Here is a 25,696-nt window from a genome sequence, read left to right on the forward strand (position 1 = left end):
GAGCCACACAGAAGCTGTAACTGGAAAATATAAAAGTTTTTATTCACACAGAAAACCTCCAGGAGAGAGTGTGTCCAGGAGAATCCAAGAGAATTTCCCTCTCCTGACATGATGCTTAATGCTCCTTCAGCACAAAGATATTAAATGATTAACACAAGAGATTCTGCAGATGCTGGAAATCCAGTGCAAAACACACAAAATACTGGAAGAACTCAGCACGTCAGGCAGCACTTATGGAAATGAATAAACAGTCGATGTTTCAGGCCGAGATCCTTCATCAGAACTGGGAAGTAAGGGGACAGAAGCCAGAATAAGAAAGTGGGGAAGGGGAAGGTGTACAAGCTGGCAGGGGTAGATGAGTTGGTATGAATTAAGAAGATGCGAGGTGATAGGTGGAAGAGGTAAAGGGCTAAAGAAGAAGGAATCAGATGGGAGGGAATACCCTACCCCATTTCCATTTGCCTGTCTAAACATTAAAGCATCTTGGAATATTTAATTCCCAATCTTGATCACTGTAGCCATGCCTTGGGAATGACTATTTATCATATACAGTATATCGACACAGACTGAACCATGTTGTTTGCGTCAAATCACCAAGCATTGTGCGGAGGTCAGCCTGCAAGTGTCACCATGCTTCTGACACAATAGAGCATGCCTACAACTCACTAACCTTAACCATACACCTTTCGAATGTGGAAGGAAACGGGAGCACCCAGAGGAAACCCACACGGTCATGAGGAGAAACTCCTTACAGGCAGCAGCAGGAATTGAACCCCGCTCATACAGCCATCACTGTAAAGCATTACGGTAACTACCATTAATTCATCCCTTATGAATGCTGCCTTTACATCAGTTTTCTCTGTTCCAATTCCAACTTGAGATTTATCTTCGTGTATACATCCCTTTCCTGATTGATTCAGATTATCATTACTTATTTTGCTATTCTGCATTATCATTTGGCCTTTCTTCCTTAACTTTCTAAGTTTCACTTCACCTGCTAAATCAGGTCAGCTGTAATCTTATTAGATGGTGGAGGGCTCAAGAGGACAATGGGCTACTCCCACACCTAATTCACATGTTCGTGTGTAACCTCTCGACCACAAGGTAAAATAAGGTCAGAGAATTGATCGTGTGGCTCACAGACAGGTGTGAGAGATAGGTATAGAGAAATAGGTTTAATTGTCCATTGTCCTTCCCCAATGATCTCCCTCCTGGCACTTCTCCCTGCAAGTGGGAGATGTGCTCCACCTGCCCCTATACCTCCTCCTCTCACTTCCATCCAGGGCTCCAAACAGTCCATGCAAGTGAGGTGACATTTCACCTGCGAGTCTGCTGGGGTCATCTACTATATCCGGTATCCCCCGTGCAGCCTCCTCTGTGCCGGTGAGACCCAACATAGAGCTTCTTTGCTCTGTCCACACAGACAGAATTTCAAGGTAGCCAACCATTTTAATTCCAATTCTATTCCCATTCTGGTATGTCAGTCCATGGCCCCCTCTGTTGCCACGATGAAGCCACTCTCAAGTTGGAGTTGCAATACCTCATATTCTGTTTGGGTAGTCTCCAACCTGATGGCATGAAAATCCATTTCTCTAACTTCCAGTAATTTCTTCCCCACCTCTGCCTTATCTGTTTTTCCAATTCCCCACTTCAGCTCCACTCTTACCCCTTCTCTTCTCCTCACATGCCTATGACCTCCCTCTGGTTCCCTCCCTCCTTCCCTTTCTCCATTGGTCCATTGTCCTCTCCTATAAGATTCCTTCTTCTTCAGCCCTTTACCTTTTCCAACTATCACCTCCCAGCTTGTCACTTCACCTCCTCCTTCCCCCACCCACCTACCTTCCCTCCCACCTGGTCTCACCTATCACCTGCCAGCTTATACTCCTTCCCCTCCCCCACACCACTTTATTCCAGCTTTTTCCCCCTTCCTTTCTAGTCCTGATGAAGGGTCTCGGCCTGAAACATCAACTTTTATTTCCATTGACGCTGCCTGACTTGCCAAGTTCCACCAGCACTTTGTGCATTTTGATCCAAATCCACAGGGCAGAAATACTAGTATGGGCAAAGAAAGAGCTGTACCATAAAACTTTCTCCACGGCACTAGTTGTTTGATTGACTGAAACTTTGTTCGCAGCCCGATTTATGTGAAGCCTGTTCCCAAAGGATCAGATCCCTCTTTCCCCAATAATGGTGTCAATGGCACATGTGCTTCAGAAAACCAAAAGACAGAAATCCAGAGTAACATAGACGAAATGTCCAAGGAACCCTGCAGGTCAGGAGGCATCTATGGAAAAAAAATAAAAAGTTGATATTTCAGGCCAAGATCCTTCATCAGGACTGGAAAGGAAGCAGGAAGAAGCCAGAAATGCAAAGTCTTTGTAGATTGAGTCAGAAATATACCTTCTGATGACAGATCTTTCTCTGGGAGAGTGTCTTAGATAGACTCATGGATGATAGGAAAAATGGAGGGCTATGTGAGAGGGAAGGGTTAGATTGATCTTAAAGTAGGTTGATGCTGGAATGTGTTGTGCCATTTGCAGCTCCCCCCCCCAAACACACCCTCAGATGTGTTTGTTGTAAATGCAAACAAGACATTTCACTGTATGTTTTGATGTACACAATTTCTTCGGCAGTTTGAATGGGGCACGACTGCGCAAGCGCATGAAGGTCGGCCTGTGAGAACAGCGGAAGAGTTTAAAAAGCGAGCAGATTGAGAAGGGGAAGGTCACTTCTTCAGCAGTTTGAACGGGGTATGACTGCGCAAGCGCGTGAAGGTCGGCCTGTGAGAACAGCAGGAGACTTTAAGAAGCGAGCAGATTGATCTTTTCATTGATAACTGTTTTGCAACTTTTCAACAATTGTCTGTAAAGTTTAATCTACCTAATACTCATTTCTTTAGATATCTTCAAATTAGACATTTCATTAACCCTTTGATATCAAACTTTCCTGAGATGCCTGAGAAAAATATCCTAGACTTGTTTCTTTGTATCAATCCATTGGGTAAAGTGTATATTTCTGCTATCCGGGATAAATTAGTGATTTTGAGGTGTACCCCTTTCGATAAAATTAGAACTGCCTGGGAACAAGATCTAAATATCTCCTTATCCGATGCGGTTTGGGATTTAATTCTTAAGTCAGTCAACTCAACCTCTCTATGTGCTCGCCATTGCCTTTTGCAGTTTAAGGTTGTACACAGGGCTCACATGTCCAAAACTAAATTATCGCAGTTTTATCCTGACATTAGCCCTGTCTGTGATAAGTGTAAAGGGGCCGAGGCTTCCCTTATTCATATGTATTGGACCTGTCCTAGTCCAGAGAAATTTTGGAAAGAAGTTTTTTTCAACCCTATCTCATATTCTTAATTGCCATTTAGAACCTAACCCTCTGGTTGCTCTTTTTGGCACCTTGGTTGATGTAAATTTGCACTTGAGTCCGACTAAATGCTGAACATTATTTTTTGCCTCTCTCTTGGCTAGACGGTTGGTTCTCCTTTGGTGGAAAGATGCTGCCCCACCCACTCACGCTCAATGGCTTAGTTTAGACCTCAAAAAGATTAATTATTCAATTCTCAATTTGGACATAAAGTTTCATACGGTGTGGGGACCTTTTCTTGAACATTTTCACAATTCTTCTTTAGGGTAAGTTTATCCTTTTTTTGGTATGCTACAATCCCTTACAGCTTTTTTTTGTAAGTTATACGGTTTTTTGTTGTCAATTACATTATACTTTTGGTAGTCGGCATTATACTTTCTTTTTTTCTATGTATATTTACAGTTCTCTGGGGTTGAATGCTCCGATTGATTTTTTTTTTCTATGCACAATGGTTGGCCTGGGTTTTTTTTTCAGTGGGAGGTTGGGGTGGATACTAATTTTACATTATTCTCTTTCGGGTGCATTTTTTTCTTAATTGTTATGAATTACATATTGGATTTGTTTGTTTCGCACTGTATAAATCTCCATTTTGTCATTGGGTTCTCTTTCTGTAGTTTCTTGTAGAAATGCATTAAAAATTAATTTGAAAAAGCGAGCAGATTAAGAAGGGGAAGGTCATTTCTTCGGCAGTTTGAACGGGGCACGACGGCACAAGCGCGTGAATGTCTGCCTATGAGAACAGCGGGAGAGTTTAAAAAGCGAGCAGATTAACGGAGCGGGTGTCATAGGAGCGGGCGACGGAGTCGTGGGAGACACAGTAGGAAGGCTTTGGCTCAAGAGGCTTTGGCGAGCAGAGGCAGAGGACGAGTTTGCTCCCAGTGAGGTAAGGCCGGTTAAGCTCCTTTCATTAATTTAATTAACTTAGAAGTAGGTAATGGAGGCAGCAGTCAGGGTAGTCGTTTGCACTATGTGGGAAGTCAGGGCGAGCACAATTGTCCCTGATGACTACACCTGTAAAAGGTGCATTAAGCTGCAGCTCCTGACAAACCGAGTTAGGGAACTGGAGCTGGAGCTGGATGAACTTTGGATCATTCGTGAGGCAGAGGCAGAAATACACAGGAGTTTCAGGGAGATAGTCACCCCTAAAAGTCAGGAGACAGGAAAGGGAAGGGGAATAGACAGAATGAGCAGAGCACCCCTGTGGCCGTTCCCATCAATAATAAGTATACCATTTTGGATACTGTTGGGGGGGGGGACCTACCAGGGACAAGTTGCAGTGGTCACGTCTCTGGCACCGAGACTGGACCCTCAGCTCAGAAGGGGAGGAGGGAAAAGAGGAGAGCAGTAGTGAAAGGGGATTTGATAGTTAGGGAGACAGATAAGAGGTTCTGTGGAAGAGATCGAGAATCCTGGATGGTCTGTTGTCTCCCTGGTGCCAGGGTCTGCGATATCTCGGATCGAGTTCTCAGTATTCTCAGGAAGGAGGGTGAGCAGCCAGATGTCGTGGTCCATGTAGGGACCAATGAAGTGGATAGGAAGGAGGAGGAGGTCCTGCAAAGAGAGTTTAGTGAGTTAGGTGCAAAGTTGAAGGACAGGACCTCCAGGGTTGCAATCTCAGGATTGCTACCTGTGCCACGTATTAGTTAGGCTAGAAATAGGAAGATAATGCAGCTAAATACATGGCTAAGGAGTTGGTGCAGGAGGGAGGGCTTCATGTTTCTGGACAATTGGGCCTTGTTCCAGGGAAGGTGGGACCTGTTCCGACGTGACGGGTTGCACCTGAACTAGAGGGGGACTAACATCCTTGTGGGAAAGTTTGCTAGTGCTGCTCCGGGGGCGGGGGGGGGGGGGGTTTAAACTAGATTTGCAGAGAGTTAGAGCAGATAGTGATGTGGAGGAGGATAAAGGTCATGCGAGAACTGCAAGTATAGTGCATGGAGTAAAGCCAGATCTAACATATAAAGAGGCTTTGAGGAAAGAGAAGCAGAATAAAGGGTGTAAAGGTAGCAAGGTAGAAGGGCTAAAGTCCATGTACTTCAATGCAAGAAGCATCAGGAACAAAGGTAATGAACCGAGAGCTTGGATACATACATGGAATTATGGTGCAGTTGCCATTACAGAGACTTGGCTGGCACCAGGGCAGGAATGGATTCTCAATACTCCTGGATTTCAGTGCTTCAAAAGGGATGGGGGGTGAGGGGAGCATACATGAGATTTAGGAAGCAATGATCAGATGGGTCTATTAAGGAATATAGGGTAGCAAGAAAGGAGCTTAAGAAGGGGCTGAGAAGAGCAAGAAGGGGGCATAAGAAGGCTTTGGCGAGTAGGGTAAAGGAAAACCCCAAGGCATTCTTCAATTATGTGAAGAAAAAAAGGATGACATGAGTGAAGGTAGGACCGATTAGAGATAAAGGTGGGAAGATGTGCCTGGAGGCTGTGGAAGTGAGTGAGGTCCTCAATGAATACTTCTCTTCGGTATTCACCAATGAGAGGGAACTTGATGACGGTGAGGTCAATATGAGTGAGGTTGGTGTTCTGGAGCATGTTGATATTAAGGCAGAGGAGGTGTTGAAGTTGTTAAAATACATTAGGACAGCTAAGTCCCCAGGGCCTGACCGAATATTCCCCAGGCTGCTCCACGAGGCAAGGGAGATTGCTGAGCCTCAGGCTAGGATCTTCATATCCTCGTTGTCCACAGGAAAGGTACCAGAGGATTGGAGGGAGGCAAATGTTGTCCCCTTGTTCAAAAAAGGTAGTAGGGAAAGTCCGGGTAATTATAGACCAGTGAGCCTTACGTCTGTGATGGGAAAGCTGTTGGAGAAGATTCTTAGAGATGGGATCTATAGGCATTTAGAGAATCATGGTCTGATCAGGGACAGTCAGCATGGCTTTGTGAAGGGCAGATCGTGTCTAACAAGCCTGATAGAGTTCTTTGAGGAGGTGACCAGGCATATAGATGAGGGTAGTGCAGTAGATGTGATCTACATGGATTTTAGTAAGGCATTTGACCAGGTTCCACACGGTAGGCTTGTTCAGAAAGTCAGAAGGCATGGGATCCAGGGAAGTTTAGCCAAGTGGATTCAGAATTGGCTTGCCTGCAGAAAGCAGAGGATCATGGTGGAGGGAGTACATTCGGATTGGAGGGTTGTGACTAGTGGTGTCCCACAAGGATCAGTTCTGGGACCTCTACTTTTCGTGATTTTTATTAACAACCTGGATGTCGGGGTAGAAGGGTGGGTTGGCAAGTTTGCAGACGATACAAAGGTTGGTGGTGTTGTGGATAGTGTAGAGGATTGTTGAAGATTGCAGAGAGACACTGATAGGATGTAGAAGTGGGCTGAGGAGTGTCAGATGGAGTTCAACCCCAAGAAGTGTGAGGTGGCACACTTTGGAAGGACAAACTCCAAGGCAGAGTACAAATTAAATGGCAGGATACTTGGTAGTGTGGAGGAGAAGAGGGATCTGGGGGTACATGTCCACAGATCCCTGAAAGTTGCCTCACAGGTAGATATGGTAATTAAGAAAACTTAATGGGTGTTAGCTTTCATAAGTTGAGGGATAGAGTTTAAGAGTCACGAGGTAATGATACAGCTCTATGAAACTCTGGTTAGGCTGCACTTGGAGAACTGTGTCCAGTTCTAGTCGCCTCACTATAGGAAGGATGTGGAAGCATTGGAAAGGGAGAGTATGCATTATGATCAGAGATTAAGGGAGCTGGAGCTTTACTCTTTGGAGAGAAGGAGGGTGAGAGGAGACATGATAGAGGTATACAAGATATTAAGAGGGATAGATAGAGTGGACAGCCAGCACTTCTTCCCCAGGGCACCACTGCTCAATACAAGAGGATGTGGCTTTGAGGTAAGGGGTGGAAAGTTTAAGGGGGATATTAGAGGAAGCTTTTTTATTCAGAGAGTGGTTGGTGCGTGGAATACACTGCCTGATTCAGTGGTGGAGGCAGGTACACTAGTGAAATTTAAGAGACTACTATACAGGTATACGGAGGAATTTAAGGTGGGGGGTTATATGGGAGGCAGGGTTTGAGGGTCGGCACAACATTGTGGGCCAAAGGGCCTGTACTGTGCTGCACTATTCTGTGTTCTATGTTCTATAATTAAACTTGAATCTAGGTTAAAACTGCACTGTAATGTTCTATTTTCTATCTAATTCTACACTGTATGTAAAGCCAGCACACCAGTGCACAAGATATAAAAATTATAAAAGACAGTTTGGTTAGGTGCAAGACATGTATTTGTTTTTAGATTTATGTTCACATAAGAAAATTTGGGGTGCCACAGTAGCGTAGTGATTCGCATAATGCTTTACAACGCCAGTGACCCATGTTCAATTTTCACTACTGCCTGTAAGGAGCTTGTATGTTCTCCCTGTGACCACGTGGGTTTCCTCAAGCTGCTCTGGTTTCCTCCCACATTCCGGTTGGTTTGTACACTCGTCACATGTATGTAATTGTTTAGTCAAAAGGAACTGTTACCGTGCTGTATCTCTAAATAAAAAAGTAAATTAAATTACTTTGCGCACCTTTAACTTCCTATTGATCTGGGATATTTTGGGTGGAAAAATTCAGAACATACCTGTAATGTGTTTATTAAAATATACAAAATCTGTGCCAGCATTTAATTTCTTCCATTCAATACGATGTTTAAGTTGACTGGAGTGTATAATACAGGATAACACAATACCTGAAAGAAAATCATCTCAGCATTAGATCTCTCTGAAATTCTCTTGCAAATACACTTGTGAACAAAGAATCAACTAAATCTATCTCAGAGCAAGTACTATAATCAGCCATAGCAACTGACAACTATTTCAGATCAAATTCTAACCTCGGGTAGCACAATATTTTGTGACAAATATTTGAATTTTTTTTTAGAAAGTATAAGACTGTCTTAACAGATATACACAGACACCAAGGTCCCAGCTTATTCCACAACTTATGGAGTCACTTTCAACATTATGACTCCTGTTCTCAACATTATTTATTACTTACTTACAGTATCTATCATTATTACAGGTGTCCCCCGCTTTTCGAACATTCGCTTTACGAAACCTCACTGTTACGAAAGACCTACATTAGTACCCTGTTTTCGCTTTCAGAAGGTGTTTTCACTGTTACGAAGAAAGGCAGCACGCAATAAAAAATCAGCCCGCGATAAAAGGCAGCGCGCACCCCGAGCAGCCGCTCTCTCCCGGATTCGTAACGGTATTGCTTAAGCACGTTGCATTGAGCAGCCATTAGCAAGATGAGTTCTAAGGTGTCAGAAAAGCCTGAAAGACCTCGTAAGGGTGTTACACTTAGAGTAAAACTAGACATAATTAAGCATTTCGATCGTGGTGAACGAAGTAAGGACTAAGTGAGTTTGGCTTGTGGAAGCTGACGAAGATGATGTTGAAGAGGTTTTGGCATCCCATGACCAAGAACTGATAGATGAAGAGCTGATGCAATTGAAAGAGGAAAGGATAACAATTGAAACCGAACGCAGTAGCGAAAGTGAAGTCGTCCAGGAACTGAACGTGAAGCAACTGCGTGAGATTTTCACTGCAATGATAAAGTACGACTTTAATTTTGAAAGGGTACGTAGGTTTAGGGGATATTTGCAGGATGGTTTGAGTCCTTACAAACAACTGTATGATAGAAAAATGCGCGAGGTTCAGCAGTCAAGTAAGCCTTTCACATCAGCTACAGCAGACGACGAACCTCGACCTTCGACATCGAGGCAGGTAGTCATAGGAGAAGATGAGCTGCCTGCCCTGATCGACGATGGGATGACACCCCCGTGTTCCACCACCCCAACCCCCGGACCCCAGATCCTGTACCGATTCGTGGAGAATGCAGCGGTAGCCGGGAGACACACAGCACATCTTTAAGAAAAAAGCCGAAATAAACATGCTAATTAATTAGGTGCCACCTAGCACGTAATTGTCGGCCCAGATCAATGCCGATGCAATCGGCAATCGCCCCTGATCTGTGGCGACTTTTACGTGCCGGGCAGCACCTAATTAATCAGCATGTTTATTTCGGCTTTTTACTTATAGATGTGCTGTGTGCCTCCCGGCTACCCCTGCGTGCTTCATGGCAATGTATCAGTCGGCGGCCTGGAGGGTGGGGGCCACTGCACGATCCAGCCTGTGACGACCTAGTCTAACACACCATCATCAGTGTGCTCTATGTCTTCCCAATTCCCGTAAGTGATACTACACTGTACATACATTATTTCTACTTTATATAGGCTGTGTATTTTTACGTGTCATTTGGTAGATTTGGCAGCTTCATAGTTTAAAGGTTACTGGAGAGCGCGTTTATGCCAACAGTGCTTGCGTGAGATTTTCTGCCGAGAGCGCTTGCGTGAGATTTTCGCTACGGAGATCTGTGCAGGCAATCGTTGTAGAGAAGTATTTCTACTTTATATAGGCTGTGTATTTATCATATCACTCCTGCTTTTACTATATGTTACTGTTATTTTAGGTTTTATGTGTTATTTGGCATGATTTGGTAGGTTATTTTTGGGTCTGCGAATGCTCACAAAATTTTCCCATATAAATAAATGGTAATTGCTTCTTCACTTTACGACATTTCGGCTTACGAACCGTTTCATAGGAACACTCTACCTTCGGATGGTGGGGAAAACCTGTATTTAGATTTTTCTATTTGCACAATTCATTGTCTTTTGCACATTGGATGTTTGTTAGTCTTTGTGTGTAGATTCTATTATATTACTTTGTTCTACTGTGAATGCCCACAAGAAAGTGAATCTCAGATTTGTATATGCTGACATATATGTACTTGGATAATAAATTTACTTTGAACGCTGAGGAATGAAATACAAAGATAGCAAGATAAGCACACTCCATGTCAACGCAGAAAATACACTACAAGCAAACTTCACTGCATGAACTGCCATCACTTTCAAACACTTACTGTCAAACTCATTCACCACAAGATTCGAATTCTCAGTTGTTACCCGCTGTGCCCATGCTTGATAACCTGAGAAAGAATAAACACAAAATGTTATTCCTTAATCTCATTGAAACCTATTGAAAACTGAAAGGCTGAGATAAAGTGGACGTGGAGAGGATGTTTCCAATAGCAGGGAAGTTTAGGACCAGAGGGCACAACCTCAGAATAGAAGGATGCCCGTTTACAACAGAGATGAGGAGGAATTTATTTAGCCAGAAGATGTCAAATCTGTGGAATCAATTGCCATAGACAGCTGTGGAGGCCAGGTCACTGAGCATATATCAAGCAGAGGTTGGTAGATTCTTGATTAGTCAGGGTGTCAAAGGATATGGGGAAAAGGCAGGAGAATGGGGTTGAGAAGGATAATAAATCAGTCATGATGGAATGGCAGAGCAGACTTGATGGGTCAAGTGGTCTAATTCTTATGTCTTGTGGTCTTTTGACGCTCTTCTAAAAGAATTAGCTAGTAAATATCCCCAAGTGTGGAGCCAAAAGAGATGGGGGAGATCTTAAATGCATTTTTTTGCATCTGTATTCACTCAGGAGACAGACACAGAGTCTATAGAAGTAAGGCAAAATGTCATCAACTTCATGGACTGTATGCAGATTACAGAGAAGGAGGTGTTTGCTGTCTTGAGGCAAATCAGGGTGGATAAATCCCCAGGGCCTGACAAGATGTTTCCTTGGACCCTGCGGTAGGCAAGTGCAGAAATCGCCGGGGCCCTAGCAGAGATACTTAAATCACCCTTAGTGACAGGTAAGATGCCGAAGGATTGGAGGATAGCCAATGTTGCTCCGCTGTTTAAGAAAGGCTCTAAAAAGAAATCAGGAAACTATAGGCCAGTAAGCCTGAAATCAGTAGTGGGAAAGTTATTGGAAGGAATTCTAAGGGACTGGATATATGAGTATTTGGATAGAATCAAAGTCAGAATCAGGTTTAATATCACCAGCATATGTTGTAAAATTTGTTAACTTAGTGGCAGTAGTACAGTGCAATACATGATACATACAGGAAAAAACTGAATTACAGTAAATATACATATGTCTATTAAATAGTTAAAATAAGTAGTACAAAAACAGAAAACAAATTTTTTAAAAAGTAGTGAGTTAGTGTTCAAGGGTTCAATGTCCATTTAGAAATCGGATGGCAGAGGGGAAGAAGCTGTTCCTGAATCGCTGAGTGTGTGCCTTCAGGCTTCTATATCTCCCACCTGATGGTAACAGTGAGAAAAGGGCATGCCCTGGGTGCTGGAGGTCCTTGATAACAGATGTCACCTTCCTGATGCACCACTCCTTGAAGATGTCTTGGATACTATGGAGACTAGTACCTGTGATGGAGCTAACTAATTTTACAACTTTCTGCAACTTACTTTGATCCTGTGCAATAGTCTCCCCATGCCAGACAATGATGCAGCCAGTTAGAATGCTCTCCACGGTACATCTGTAGAGGTTTTCAAGGGTTTCAGGTGACAAACTAAATCTCCTCAAACTCCTAATGAAATATAGCTGCCGTCTTGCCTTTTTTATAGCTGCACTGATATGATGGGTCCAGCATAAGATACAAATTAAGTACAGTCAGCATGGCTTCGAGTGTGGTAGGACATGTCGAATCAATCTTATAGAGTCTTTGGAGAAGTTACAGGAAATTTAATGAAGGCAAGGCAGTGGGTGCTGTCTGCATGGACTTTAGCGAGGTATTTGACAAGGTCCTGCATGGGAGGTTGGTCAAGAAGGTTCAGTTGCTTAGCAATCAAGATGAGGTACTAAACTGGATTAGACACTGGCTTTGTGGGGGAAGCCAGAGAGTGGTAGCAAAAGAAACCTTGGGGACAAGTGTTCATAATATGATCAAATTCACCCTGAAATTTGAGAAGGAGAAGCTAAAGTCAGATGTATCCGTTTTACAGCGGAGTAAAGGGAATTACAGAGGCATGAGAGGAGAGATGGCCAGACTTGATTGGAAAAGAACACTGGCAGGGATGACAGCACAGCAGCAACAGTTAGGATTTCTGGAAACAATTCAGAAGGCACAGGATATATACATCCCAAAGAGGGAGAAGTATTCAAAAGGAAAGATGACACAACTGTGGCTAACAAGAGAAGAAGCCGACATAGATGCCAGAGAGGGCATATGATACAGCAAAAATTAGAGGATTAGGAAGCTTTTAAAAACCAACAAAGGACAACTAAAAAAGTAATTAAGGTAAAGGTGGAATAGGAACGTAAGCTAGCCAATAATATGGAAGAAGATGCCAGAAGTTGCTACAGATACACAAAGTGTCAGAGAGAGGCAAGAGTGGATATCTGGAAAACAATGCCAGAGAGATAGTAATGGGGGACAAGGAAATGGCGGACAAACTGAATAAGCATGAGATGATGAGAGGCATTGATCGTGTGGCTAGTCAGAGGCTTTTCCCCAGGGCTGAAATGGTTGCCACAAGAGGATACAGGTTTAAGGTACTTGGGAGTAGGTACAGAGGAGATGTCAGGGGTAAGTTTTTTATGCAGAGAGTGGTGAGTGCATGGAATGGGCTGCCGGCAACAGTGGTGGAGGCGGATACCATAGGGTCTTTTAAGAGGCTTTTGGATAGGTACATGGAGCTTTGAAAAATAGAGGGCTATGGGTAAAGCCTAGTAATTTCTAAGGTAGGAACATGTTCGGCACAGCATTGTGGGCCGAAGGGCCTGTATTGTGCTGCAGGTTTTCTATGTTTGTAAGTATTTTGCATCAGTCTTCACTGTGGAAGAGACAAGTAGTATGTCAGAAGTTCGAGACCGTCAGGGGGCAGAAGTGTGTGAAGTTGCCATTACTAGGGAAAAGGTTCTTGGGAAACTGGAAGGTCTGGAAGTAGATAAGTTACTTGGACCAGATGTACCCACCAGAGTTCTGAAAGAGGTGGCTAAAGTAATCGTGCAGGCATTAGTAATAATCTTTCAAGAATCACTAGATTCTGGAATGGTTTTGGAAGACTGGAAAATTGTAAATGTAACTCCACTCTTCAAGAAGGGAGAGAGGCAGAGGAAAGAAAACTATAGGTCAGTTAGTCTGACCCCAGTGGTTGGGAAGATATTTGAGCTGATTATCAAGGATGAGGTCTCAGGGCACTTGGATGCACATAGGACATAGTCAGCATGGTTTCCTCAAGGGAAAATCTTGTCTGACAAAAATGTTGGAAATCTTTGAAGAAATAACAAGCAGGATAGACAAAGGAGAATTAGTGGATGTTGTGTACTTGGATTTTCAGGTGGTCCTTGACAAGGCGCCATACATAAGACCATAAGACAAAGGAGTAGAAGTCAGCCATTCGGCCCATCAAGTCTGCACTGCCATTTTATCATGAGCTGATCCATTCTCCCATTTAGTCCCACTCCCCCGCCTTCTCACCATAACCTTTGATGCCCTGGCTGCTCAGATACCTATCAATCTCTGCCTTAAATACACCCAATGACTTGGCCTCCACTGCTGCCCGTGACAACAAATTCCATAGATTCACCACCCTCTGGCTAAAAAAATTTCTTCGCATCTCTGTTCTGAATGGGCGCCCTTCAATCCTTAAGTCATGCCCTCTCATACTAGACTCCCCCATCATGGGAAACAACTTTGCCACATTCACTCTGTCCATGTCTTTCAACATTTGAAATGTTTCTATGAGGTCTCCCCTCATTCTTCTAAACTCCAAGGAATACAGTCCAAGAGCAGACAAACGTTCCTCATCTGTTAACCCTCTCATTCCTGGAGTCATTCTAGTGAATCTTCTCTGTACCCTCTCCAACGTCAGCACATCCTTTCTTAAAAAAAGGAGCCCAAAACTGCCCACAGTACTCCAAGTGAGGTCTTAACAGCGCCTTATAGAGCCTCAACATCACATCCCTGCTCCTATACTCTATTCCACTAGAAATGAATGCCAACATTGCATTCGCCTTCTTCACCACCGACTCAACCTGGAGGTTAACCTTAAGGGTATCCTGCACGAGGACTCCCAAGTCCCATTGCATCTCAAGAGGCTGCTTAACAAAATAAGAGCCCATGGTATTACAGGAAAGATTCTAGCATGAATAAAGCAGTGGCTGATTGGCAGGAGACAAACAGTGGGAATAAAGGGATACTTTTCTGGTTGCCTGCTGGTGACTGGCAGTGTTCCACAGGTGTGTGTGTTGGGACCGATTCTTTTTATGTTATATGTCAACGAATCGGATGATGGAATTGATGGCTTTGTTGCAAAATTTGCAGATGGTACAAAGATAGATGGAGGGAGTAGAGAGACTACGGAAGAACTTTGATTAGGAGAATGGGCCAGGAAGTGGCAGATGGAATACTGTGTCGGGAAGTGCATGGTTATACACTTAGGTAGAAGAAATGAAATGGTTGACTATTTTCTAAATGGAGAGAAAATACAAAAACCTGAGGCTCAAAGGGACTTGGGAGTCTTTGTGCAGGATTTCCTAAAGGTTAATTTTCAGGTTGAGTCTGTGGTGAGGAAGGCAAATGTGATGTTAACATTCATTTCAAGAGAACTAGAATATAAAAGCAAGGATGTAATGTTGAGATTTTATAAATGACTAGTGAAGCCTCACTTGGAGTATTGTGAGCAGGTTTGGGCCTCTTATCTGAGAAAGGATGTGCTGAAACTGGAGCGGGTTCAAAGGGGATTCATGAAAATTGATTCCAAGATTGAATGGCTTGTTATATGAAGAGTGTTTGTCGGCTCTGAGCTGTATTCACTGGAATTCAGAAGAATGAAGGGCGACCTCATTGAAACCTATCAAATAGTGAAAGATCTTGATAGAGTGGACGTGGAGAGGATGTTTCCTATGGTGGGAGAGTCTAAGGCTAGAGAACACAGTCTCAGAATAGAGGGGGGCGGCCTTTTAGAATAAAGATGAGGAGGAATTTCTTAAGCCAGGGAGTGGTGAAACTGTGGAATTCTTTTCCACAGGCAGCTGTGGAAGCCGAATCTTTATGTATATTTAAGGCAGGGGATGATAGATTCTTGATTGGTGAGGGCATGAAGGGATACGGGGAGAAGGCAGGAGATTGGGACTGAGAGAAAAATTGGATCCTCCATGATGAAATGGCAGAGCAGTCTCGGTGGGCAAATGGCCTAATTCTTCTCCTGCACCTTATGGTCTTATGGTAGTCGATGGTTGCCGTCCTGACTGGAGGGCCGTGACTAGTGGTGTGTCACAGGGATCGGTGCTGGGTTCATTGTTCTTTGTCATCTATGTCAATGATCTGGATGATAATATGGTTAAATGGATCAGCAAATTTGTGAATAGCACCAAGAATGAGGGTGTAGTGAACGGTGAAAAAGATTATCAGAGCTTGCAGCAGGATGTGGACCAGCTGAAAAACGACAGATGGAATTTAATGCAGACAAGCATGAGGCGTTGCACTTCGGTAGGACGAGGGTAGGTCTTATACAGTGAATGGTAGGGCACTGGGGAGTGCAGTAGAATAAAGGGATCTGGAAATCTAATTCATTGAATGTTGATAGGGTCCATATAGAAAGATTTTGGCACATTGGCCTTCATAAATCAATGTACTGAGTACAGGAGATGGGATGTTATGATGAAGTTGAAAAAGACATCTGTAAGGTCTAGTTTGGAGCACCGTGTGCAGTTTTGGCCACCTACCTACAGGAAAGATGTAAATAAGGTCGAAAGAGTACAGAGAAAATTTAGAAGGATGTTGCCAAGTCTGGAGGACCTAAGTTATAAGGAAAGATTAAATAGGTTCTGCCATCCGATTCCTAAATGGACACTACCCCACTTTTTAAAAAAATACAGTATTTCTGGGTTTTTTTGCACTTTTTAAAAATCTATTCAATATATGTATACTGTAATTGATTTGCTTGTCTATTTTTTATTATTATTTTATTTATTATTATTTTTTCTCTTCTAGATTATGTATTGCATGGAACCGCTGCTGCTAAGTTAACAAGTTTCATGTAACATACCGGTGATAATAAACCTGATTCTGATTCTGACTTTATTCCTTAGAATGTAAAAGATTGAGGGACAATTTGATATATAAGTTTGTATACAGGTGTCCCCCACTTTTCGAACGTTCGCTTTACGAAACCTCACTGTTACGAAAGACCTACATTAGTACCCTGTTTTCGCTTTCAGAAGGTGTTTTCACTGTTACGAAAAAAAAGCAGCACGCGAAAAAATCAGCGTGTGATAAAAGGCAGCGCGCCGCGCGCCCCGAGCAGCCACTCTCCCCAGATTCGGAACTGCATTCTCACCGGCATTGCTTAAACACGTGCCTGTGAGCAGCCATTTGCAAGGTGAGTTCTAAGGTATTGGAAAAGCCTAAAAGAGCTCGCAAGGATGTTACACTTAGCGTAAAACTAAACATAATTAAGCGTTTCGATCGTGGTGAACGAAGTAAGGACTAAGTGAGTTTGGCTTGTGGAAGCTGACGAACATGATGTTGAAGAGGTTTTGGCATCCCATGACCAAGAACTGATAGATGAAGAGCTGATGCAATTGGAAGAGGAAAGGATAACAACCAAAACCGAATGCAGTAGCAAACGGACCGAAAGTGACTGCGTGAGATTTTCGCTGCAATGATAAAGTACGACTTTAATTTTGAAAGGGTACATAGGTTTAGGGGATATTTGCAGGATGGTTTGAGTCCTTATAAAGAACTGTATGATAGAAAAATGCGCGAGGCTCAGCAGTCAAGCAAGCCTTCCGCATCAGCCACAGCAGACGTTGAACCTCGACCTTCGACATCGAGGCAGGCAGTCATAGGAGAAGATGAGCTGCCTGCTCTAATGGAAACAGACGACGAGATGAAACCCCAGTGTCCCACCACCCCAACACCCAGGCTGCGGACAGATACTGTACCGATTCGCGGCGAATGCAGCAGTAGCCAAGAGGCACACAGCACATCTTTAAGAAAAAAGCCGAAATAAACATGCTAATTAATTAGGTGCCGCCCGGCGCGTAATTAATTAGCATGTTTATTTCGGCTTTTTTCTTAAAGATGTGCTGTGTGCCTCCTGGCTACCGCTGGACCCCTGCGTGCTTCGTGGCAATGTATCGCTCGGCGGCCTGGAGGGTGGGGGCCACTGCACCACCCCAACCTGCGACCACTCAGTCTGACACACCATCATCAGTGTGCTCGGCAAGCTGTCCCGTTTCCCGTAAGTGATACTACACTGTACATACATTATTTCTACTTTATATAGGTTGTATATTTTTATGTGTTATTTGGTATGATTTGGCAGCTTCATAGCTTAAAGGTTACTGGAGAGCGTTTGCGCCGTGTTTTTGCCAACAGCGCTTGCGTGAGATTTTCTGCCGAGAGCGCTTGCACAAGATTTTCGCTACGGAGAACAGTTCAGGCAATGATTGTGGAAAAGTATTTCTACTTTATATAGGCTGTGTATTTATCATATCATTCCTGCTTTTACTATATGTTACTGTTATTTTAGGTTTTATGTGTTATTTGCCATGATTTGGTAGGTTATTTTTGGGTCTGCGAACGCTCACAAATTTTCCCCATATAAATAAATGGTAATTGCTTCTTTGCTTTACGACATTTCGGCTTACGAACCGTTTCATAGGAACGCTCTACCTTCGGATGGCGAGGGAAACCTGTATACAATTATGATTGGTATAGATAAGGTAAATACAAGCAGGCTTTTTCCCACTGAGGTTTGGTGGGAGTACTAGAGGTCATGGGTTAAAGGTGAAAGGTGAAAAACTTAAGAGGAACATGAGAGGAAACTTCCTCACTCAGAGTCGTGAGGGTGTGGAATGAGCTGCTAGCACAAGTGGTGCATGGGAACTTGATTTCAACGTTTAAGAGATAGGGGTATGGAAAGCTATGCTTCTGCTGAGGTTGATGGGAGTTGGCAGTTTAAATGGTTCGCAGAGACTAGATGGGCTGAAGGGCCTGCTTCTGTGCTGTACTGTTCTCTGATTCAAAATATCTCTAAAAGCCAGGCCACTTGATTAAAACAAAACAAAAATGGTACGAACTTCAGTTCTCTTGTACAGGTTTAACAGTCCATTTGGCCTCTTTCAATGTTGCATCAATTCTATAACAATTGCAAATAATTTACATAACCCAAAATTATATTTTCTGAAATAAACCTAACAAAATCTTATTTGCATCCCATCTAGGGCCTTTCACTTGCTTGCATAGGACAGTGACTAGAAATGAAATTTAAATGCAACTGAACGAGTGTTTTATAAAATTTGAATACAGCATCCTACAATGGGCAATCTATGACTTAATTTACAAAATGCTAGAATTTGAATGCTCTCCTTCTTTTGCAGGCATTAATTATAATTATATAATTAGTCTATTTCAATAATGCTGATCAAAATTACTAACCTAAACACAAGAGATTCTGTAGATGCTGGAAATCTAGAGGAATACACACACAAAATGCTGGAGGAGCTCAACAGGTCAGGCAGCATCAATGGAAGGGAATAAACGGTTGATGTTTCATGCTGAGAGCCTTCTCAGGACTGGAAAGGAAGGGGGCAGCAGCCAGAATAAGGTGGTGGGGAGAGGTGAAAGATTGAAAACTGGTAATGATTGGTCAGACCAGGTGGGTGGGTGAAAGAAAGTGGGAAGCTGGGAGGTGAAAGGTGGAAGAGGTAAAGGGATAAAGGAGGAGGAATATGATAGGAGAGGAGAGTGAACAATGGGAGAAAGGGAAAGAAGAGGAACACTAGGGGGCAGGTGAGGAGAAGGAGTGAGAGGGGAACCAGAATGGGGAATGAAAAAAGAGAGGTGAAGAGGAGAAGTCAAAAAGATCAAAGTTCATGCTATCAGATCGGAGGCCACCCAGACAGAATATGAGGTGTTGCTCCTCCAACCTGAGTTTGGCCTCATCATAGCAGTAGAGGAGGCCGTGGACAGACATGTCAGAATGGGACTGGGAAGTCGAATTGAGATGGGTAGCCACCGGGAGATCCTGCCTCTTATAGTAGACAGAGTGAAGGCACTCAAGAAAGTGGTCCCCTAATTTGTGTTAGGTCTTACCGATATACAGGAGGCCATATCAGGAGCGCCAGATATTGTAGATGAGCCCAATAGACAGGAGTGTCAGCTCACCTGGATGGACTGTTTGGGGCCCTAAATGGTGGTGAAGGAGGAGAAGTAGGGTGAATGTAGGTGTAAATAATAACCTGAGGCCTTTGGATTCACTAAAACTCATGATTTCCAATTAAACTTAGATTTACATGGTCCATCAGTACATCTGGCATGTCTAGGAATTTATAGATTTTGATATACAGAGTTATCCAGTCTCCTCGGGATCAATAAAGTATATCTATCTATCTATCTATTGAGTCATAGAGCACTACACCACAGAAACAGACCCTTTATTTTGTGATCTGTAAAAATGGTTAATTTTTTTCTCTTGTTTGTAATGAATTGCTCAAATGACTGCCTGCTTAATAATCTCCTGATATTAATTCACTATCCTAGGCACAACTACGTGTCTGCACAGGTGCAATGAAAATCTTTCTTACAGCAGCATCACAGGCAAGAGCATCAAATAAGCAGCATGCACAAGAACATAAATTAAATGTAAATTAGACATAATTTTTACAAGAAAATAACAGAACAAAAAAGTTACTTTTAGTACAATATGATTAGAGTGGCCCTAGTTTTACTAAATTGTAGAGATTAGGGTTTTGCTGGTTGGTTCAAAAATCAAATGGTTGAAGGGAAGCAGCTGTTATTGAACCTGGTGGCGTGGGACTTCAGGCTTCCATATCTCCTGACCAATGGTAGCTGTGAAAAGATGACATGCTCGAGATGGTGGGGATCCTTTGATGATAGTGCCATCTGTAGATACTACCGATGGTGGGGAGAGATGTGACCGTGATGTTTTGGACAGAGTCTCCTCCACTCTGCAGCTTCTGTGTTCCTGTGCATTCAAATTACTGTACTATGATGCAATCAGTCAGAATATCAACCAGTCACAAAATGCTGGAGGAATTCAGCAGGAATGTGTTCTGATGAAGGCCCTCGGCCCAAAACGTAAACTCTGCATTCTTTTCCATGGATGCTGTCTGAGCTGCTGAGTTCCTCCAGCATTTTGTGTGTGTTCCTCTGGATTTCCAGCATCTGCAGAATCTCTTGTGTTGGTGAATATTTTCAACAGTACATCTGCAGAAGCCTGTTAAGAGTGTTCAGTGACAAGTTGAACTTCCTTAACTTCCTAATAAACTAAAGATACTAGCATACTTTCCTTATCTTTTCTTTGAACATGATTCCCAATGCCCGCTCTACAACTGAAAGCTACTCCTTTGCCACAATCATGCAAGTACTGATGAACATCATCAATAGTCTAAAACAAAGGTAACAATAATCGCACCCTTTAGCAGCCTTTAATTGTTTCCTTTCCATCATCACAAGGCCAAAACAGTATACAAGGGGAAATTGCCCTAATAATAAACTATTCCACTTAAAAGCATTAACATATGTGGAACTGTGATGTTGTGGCCATTACAGAGACTTAGATGTCTCAGGAGCAGGAATGGCTGCTAATGTGCCAGGCTTCAGATGTTTCAAAAAGAACAGAGAGGGAAGCAAAAGAGTTGGAGGCATGGCATTGCTAATTAGGAATGGTGTCATGGCTGCAGAAAAGGAGGAAGTAATGGAGGGATGGTCTACTGAGTCAGTGTGGGTGGAAGTCAGAAACAGGAAAGGGGCAATAACTTTACTGGGCGTTTTTTTTTATATAGACCCCCTCCCCATAGTAGCAGGGATATCAAGGAGCAGATAGGAAGGCAGATTCCGGAACAGTGCAATAATAATAGGGTTGTTGTAACCTTGGCAATTGTGAGGATGACATACAGCGGACTGGGACGCTTGAGCATATAGATATTAAGAAAGAGGATGTGCTGGAGCTTTTGGAAAGCATTAAGTTAGATAAGTCGCCGGGACCGGTTGAGGTATACCCCAGGCTACTGTGGGGAGAGAGGGAGGAGATTGCTGGGCCTCTTGTGATGATCTTTGTGTCATCAATTGGGACGGGAGAAGTACTGGATGATTGGAGGGTAGCAAATGTTGTTCCCTTGTTCAAGAATGGGAGTAGAGATAACCCAGGAAATTATAGACCAGCGAGTCTGACTTCAGTAGTGGGCAAGTTGTTGGAGAAGATCCTGAGAGGCAGGACTTAAGAGCATTTGGAAAGACGTAATCTGGTTAGGGATAGTCAGCATGGCTTTGTCAAGGGCAGGTCATGCCTTACGAGCCTGATTGGATTCTTTGAGAATGTAACAAAACACATTGATGAAGGTACGGTATAGGTGGTGCCATGATAAGGTGCTTCTGGCTCTTGCTGACACACTAGAGCAAGAGAGATGCAAGAAGAGGACGGCTGGCACAGACTTGAGGAAGGCCATCACCTTCATCAAAGAGGGAGCTAGGCCTTTTGTAAACAAACAACCAAAGCCCAATCTGCTGCTAACGGCCAGGGCCTGGGAGATGAGGGTCGATGTGGGAAGGAGGTTGCAGTTCCCGGATGTGGTGCACACAACCCTATGCCCGGACATTGTACTGTGGTCAACTGAAGACAAGAAAATAATTCTGGTTGAGCTGACTGTCCCATGGGAGGAGGGATGGGAAGAGGCCCATGAGAGAAAAGCCTTGAAGTATCAGCCCGTAGTGCAGGAGTGTAAAGACAAGGGATGGCAGGCATGGTTGTTCCCTGTGGAGATCGGCTGCAGAGGTTTCCCAGCCAAATCAGCATGGCAGTTGTTGTCAGATCTGGGCCTGGACAAAAGGAACAAAAAAACAAGCAGCTCGTAGGATGGGAGAAGAGGCAGAACGAGCCTCTTGTTGGATTTGGAGTAGGTGAGAGGAGAGAAACTGGAAGCCAGGAGCAGAAGGGCAGTGATTTGGCCACCACGGCCGGCCCACCAACTGGAGAGTGTCGTGGTTAAGGGTCGAAACACTCTGTGAAGGTTGGGAACCACCTGATGACATCTGCTCCTGGCTGAAGGCTACAGTTACCTTATAAGGTATCTGGAGAATGCACCCTAACAGGTGTATGTAACAAGGAACAAGTGGATGTGGTGTATATGCTTTTCAGAAAGGCATTTGATAAGGTTCCCCATGCAAGGCTCCTTCAGAAAATAAGGAGGCATGGGATCCAAGGAGACATTGCATTGTGGATCCAGAACTGGCTTGCCTACAGAAGGCAAAGAGTGGTTATAGACGGGTCGTATTTTGCATGGGGTCGGTGACCAGTGGTGTGCTTCAGGGAGTGTTCTGGGACCCTTACTCTTGGTGATTTTTATAAATGATCTGGATGAAGAAGTAGAAGGTTGGGTTAGTAAGTTTGCTGATGACACAAAGGTTGGGGATGTTATGGATAGTGTGGAGGGTCGTTGAAGGTTATAGCAGGACATCAATAGGATGCAGAACTGGGCTGAGAAGTGGCAGATGGAGTTCAAGCCAGATAAGTGTGAAGTGGTTCATTTTGGTAGGTCAAATTTGAAGACAAAGTATAATATAAATAGTAAGACTCTTGGCAGTGTGGAGGATCTGAGAGATCTTGGGGTCCGTGTCGACAGGACACTCAAAGCTGCTGCACAGGTTGACAGTGTTGTTAAGAAGGCATATGCTGTGTTGACATTCATCAACCGTGGGATTGAGTTCAAGAGCCGTGAGGTAATATTACAGCTATCCAAGAACTTGGTTGTACCCTACTTGGAGTACTGTGTTTAGTTCTGGTCACCTCACTACAGGAGGGATGTGGATACTACAGAGAGAGTGCAGGGGATATTTACAAGAATGTTGCCTGGATTGGAGGACGTACCTTATGAGAATAGGTTGAGTGTACTTGGCCTTTTCTTCTTGGAGCGATGGAGGACGAGAGATGACCTAATAGAGGTGTATAAGATGATGAGGGGCATTGATCCTGTGGATAGCCAGAGGCTTTTTCCCAGGGCTGAAATGGCTAACACAAGGGGACATATTTTTAAGGTGCTTGGAAACAGGTATCAAGGGGGTGTTGGGGTAAGTTTTAAACACAGAGAGTGGTGGGTGCATGGTATGCACTGCCAGTGGTGGTGGTGGAAGCGGATACAATAGGGTCTTTTAAGAGACTCTTAGATAGGTACATGGAACTTAGAAAAATAGAGGGCTATGCGCTAGGGAAATTCTAGACAGACTCTAGAGTAGATAATATGGTCAGCACAACATTGTGGTCTGAAGGGCCTGCAATCCGCTGTAAATTTCTATGTTCTATACTGTATTTTAAAATGAAATTCAAACTACGACAGTAAGCCTAAGAGTTCAGAAGGATGAGGGGGAGAATATCATTGAAAAGCATGGATAAAATAGAGGTGGAGAGGATGTTTCCATTCATAGGAAAGACTGGGAACCAAGGGCATAACCTCAGAATAAAGATGTCTTTAAAACAGAGATGGAAACTTCCTCAGCTGGAGCGTGGAGAACCTGAGGGCTGTGGAAACGAAGTTTTTTGGTATATTCAAAGCAGAGATTGATTGGCTCTTAATTGGTAAGGGAGTTAAGGGTTATAGCGAGAAGGTGGGAGAATGGGGTTGGAAAAAAAATCAGCCATGATTGAACGACAGAGCAGACTCAATGGGCCAAATGGTCTAATTCTGTTCCTATTTTTAAGTGTATTTAACTTCCAGTGCCTGCATTCTGTGATAAATTTGTCCTATTTTTACTGGGAGAAGATGTTGTAGTTTCTATCATCAATTGCATTGCACAGCTATTTTCCAAACCAACACCAGCCCAGTCCCCCACTGCTCCAATTTATTACTAGACCGTGTGTTCTCAGGGGAGACTCAAAATAAACTAAAATGTGGCTCCTCTGGATTAGAACAGATTAATTCAAAGTAAATTCAAAACTTATTTTACTTTGCTGTCCATTAAACAATTATCTAGAAACAGCTAATTTGCCAAACTTAATAAAGTTTGCAATAGTTAGAAATAATAATAATAATAAATTGACTTTACTACACTGACTACTAAACAACAGAAGTATCACTCTGCAAAGTAACGGTCGTGTATGAAACTCATCAACATTTTATTATTTAAGGAATAATTGCCTCATTGTACATACTTCCTGTTTTAACTTATATTTATTTTTGAAATGTGATTCCATTGTTAAGGGGGAATTTTACAAAATGCATGAATTCACACACATTGTAATGGATATACACATGCAACCTGAGATAAATTAAGCCTCTGAATTGCCAGAAGGGTGTGAGGAGACTAGTGCAAAATGCAGGTTCTCATTAAATGGTCTGATCTGCTGCACACACACATTCAGAAGAATCCATCTAACTTTACTATAAACAGAAATTGCAACTCATGTTTGCAATAAATTATTTATTATATATTTTTTCTTTCTTGCATTTGCACAATTTGTGGGGGGTTTTTTGCACATTGCTTGTTTGTCTGTCTTTGTGGTGTGCGATTTTCCATTGATTCTGTTCTGTTTCTTTGTATTTATTGTGAATGCCCACAAGAAAATGAATCTCAGAGTTGTATATGGCGACAAACACACACTTTCAATTCATGGCAAACTAAAACTGACTGAACTTTTCTCCGCTATGTTGCTGTGAGAAACCTACAGTCTGTGCTGACCCTTTCAAACAGCTGATGGATGGACAAAAGTGTTCGAGATTTTGAAACAAAAATCAGTGGAGTACAACTTTTCAGAATGGTAATAAAATTAAAGCTTTTCCTCAAGGGATTTTTATTGTGCAAATAACTGAACACAGAACATTTCTGTACCGAACAACTCAGGGTGACCTGAGTGCAACTATACATCAGACTAAAAGACGATAAAACATAGGAGCAGAATTTGGCCATTCATCCCATCCAGTCTGCTCCACCATTCGATCATGGCTGATTTATTACCCTCTCAGATTGTCACAGATTTGATTTTTGGATGAAAGCCAAGGAGGGTTCAGGGAAACCAATGGCAATTTGCAGGGGAACTGTAGACAGTTGATCACTTGTGCCAAGTTGAAGGAAAGTTGTGTTAATATGTCCATAAGACCAGAAGACATAGGATGAGAAGTAGGCCATTCAGCCCATTGAGTCTGCTCCGCCATTCAGTCATGGGCTGATCCAATTCTTCCTGTCATCCCCACTCCCCTGTCTTCTCCCCATACCCTTTGATGCCCTGGCTAATCAAGAACCTATCTATCTATCTCTGCCTCAAATGCATCCAATAACTTGGCCTCTACAGCCGCTCGTGGCAACAAATTCTACAGACTTACCACCCTCTGAATAAAGTAATTTCTCCGCACCTCTGTTCTAAATGGACTTCCTTCAACCCTGAAGTCGTGCTGTCTTGTCCTAGACTCCCCTATCATAGGAAA

At 43.2% G+C, this 25,696-nt stretch overlaps 1 protein-coding gene across 5 annotated transcripts in view; it reads right to left on the bottom strand.

The window, feature by feature from the left end:
• Positions 1 to 25,696, bottom strand: part of jam3b (junctional adhesion molecule 3b) — a 152,372-nt gene that overhangs the window by 44,812 nt on the left and 81,864 nt on the right. For 4 of the 5 annotated variants that reach the window (XM_072283816.1, XM_072283815.1, XM_072283817.1 and 1 more), the window contains 2 exons: positions 10,307 to 10,372; positions 7,962 to 8,069 (listed from right to left, as the gene is read on the bottom strand). In XM_072283816.1, the coding sequence (XP_072139917.1) occupies positions 7,962 to 8,069; positions 10,307 to 10,372 (174 nt within the window). The remainder of the gene's footprint in view (positions 1 to 7,961; positions 8,070 to 10,306; positions 10,373 to 25,696) is intronic. The other variant, XM_072283819.1, reaches the window with a different exon arrangement.

This window comes from Mobula birostris, chromosome 20 (genome assembly GCF_030028105.1).
Source record: "Mobula birostris isolate sMobBir1 chromosome 20, sMobBir1.hap1, whole genome shotgun sequence".
NCBI lineage: Eukaryota > Metazoa > Chordata > Chondrichthyes > Myliobatiformes > Myliobatidae > Mobula > Mobula birostris.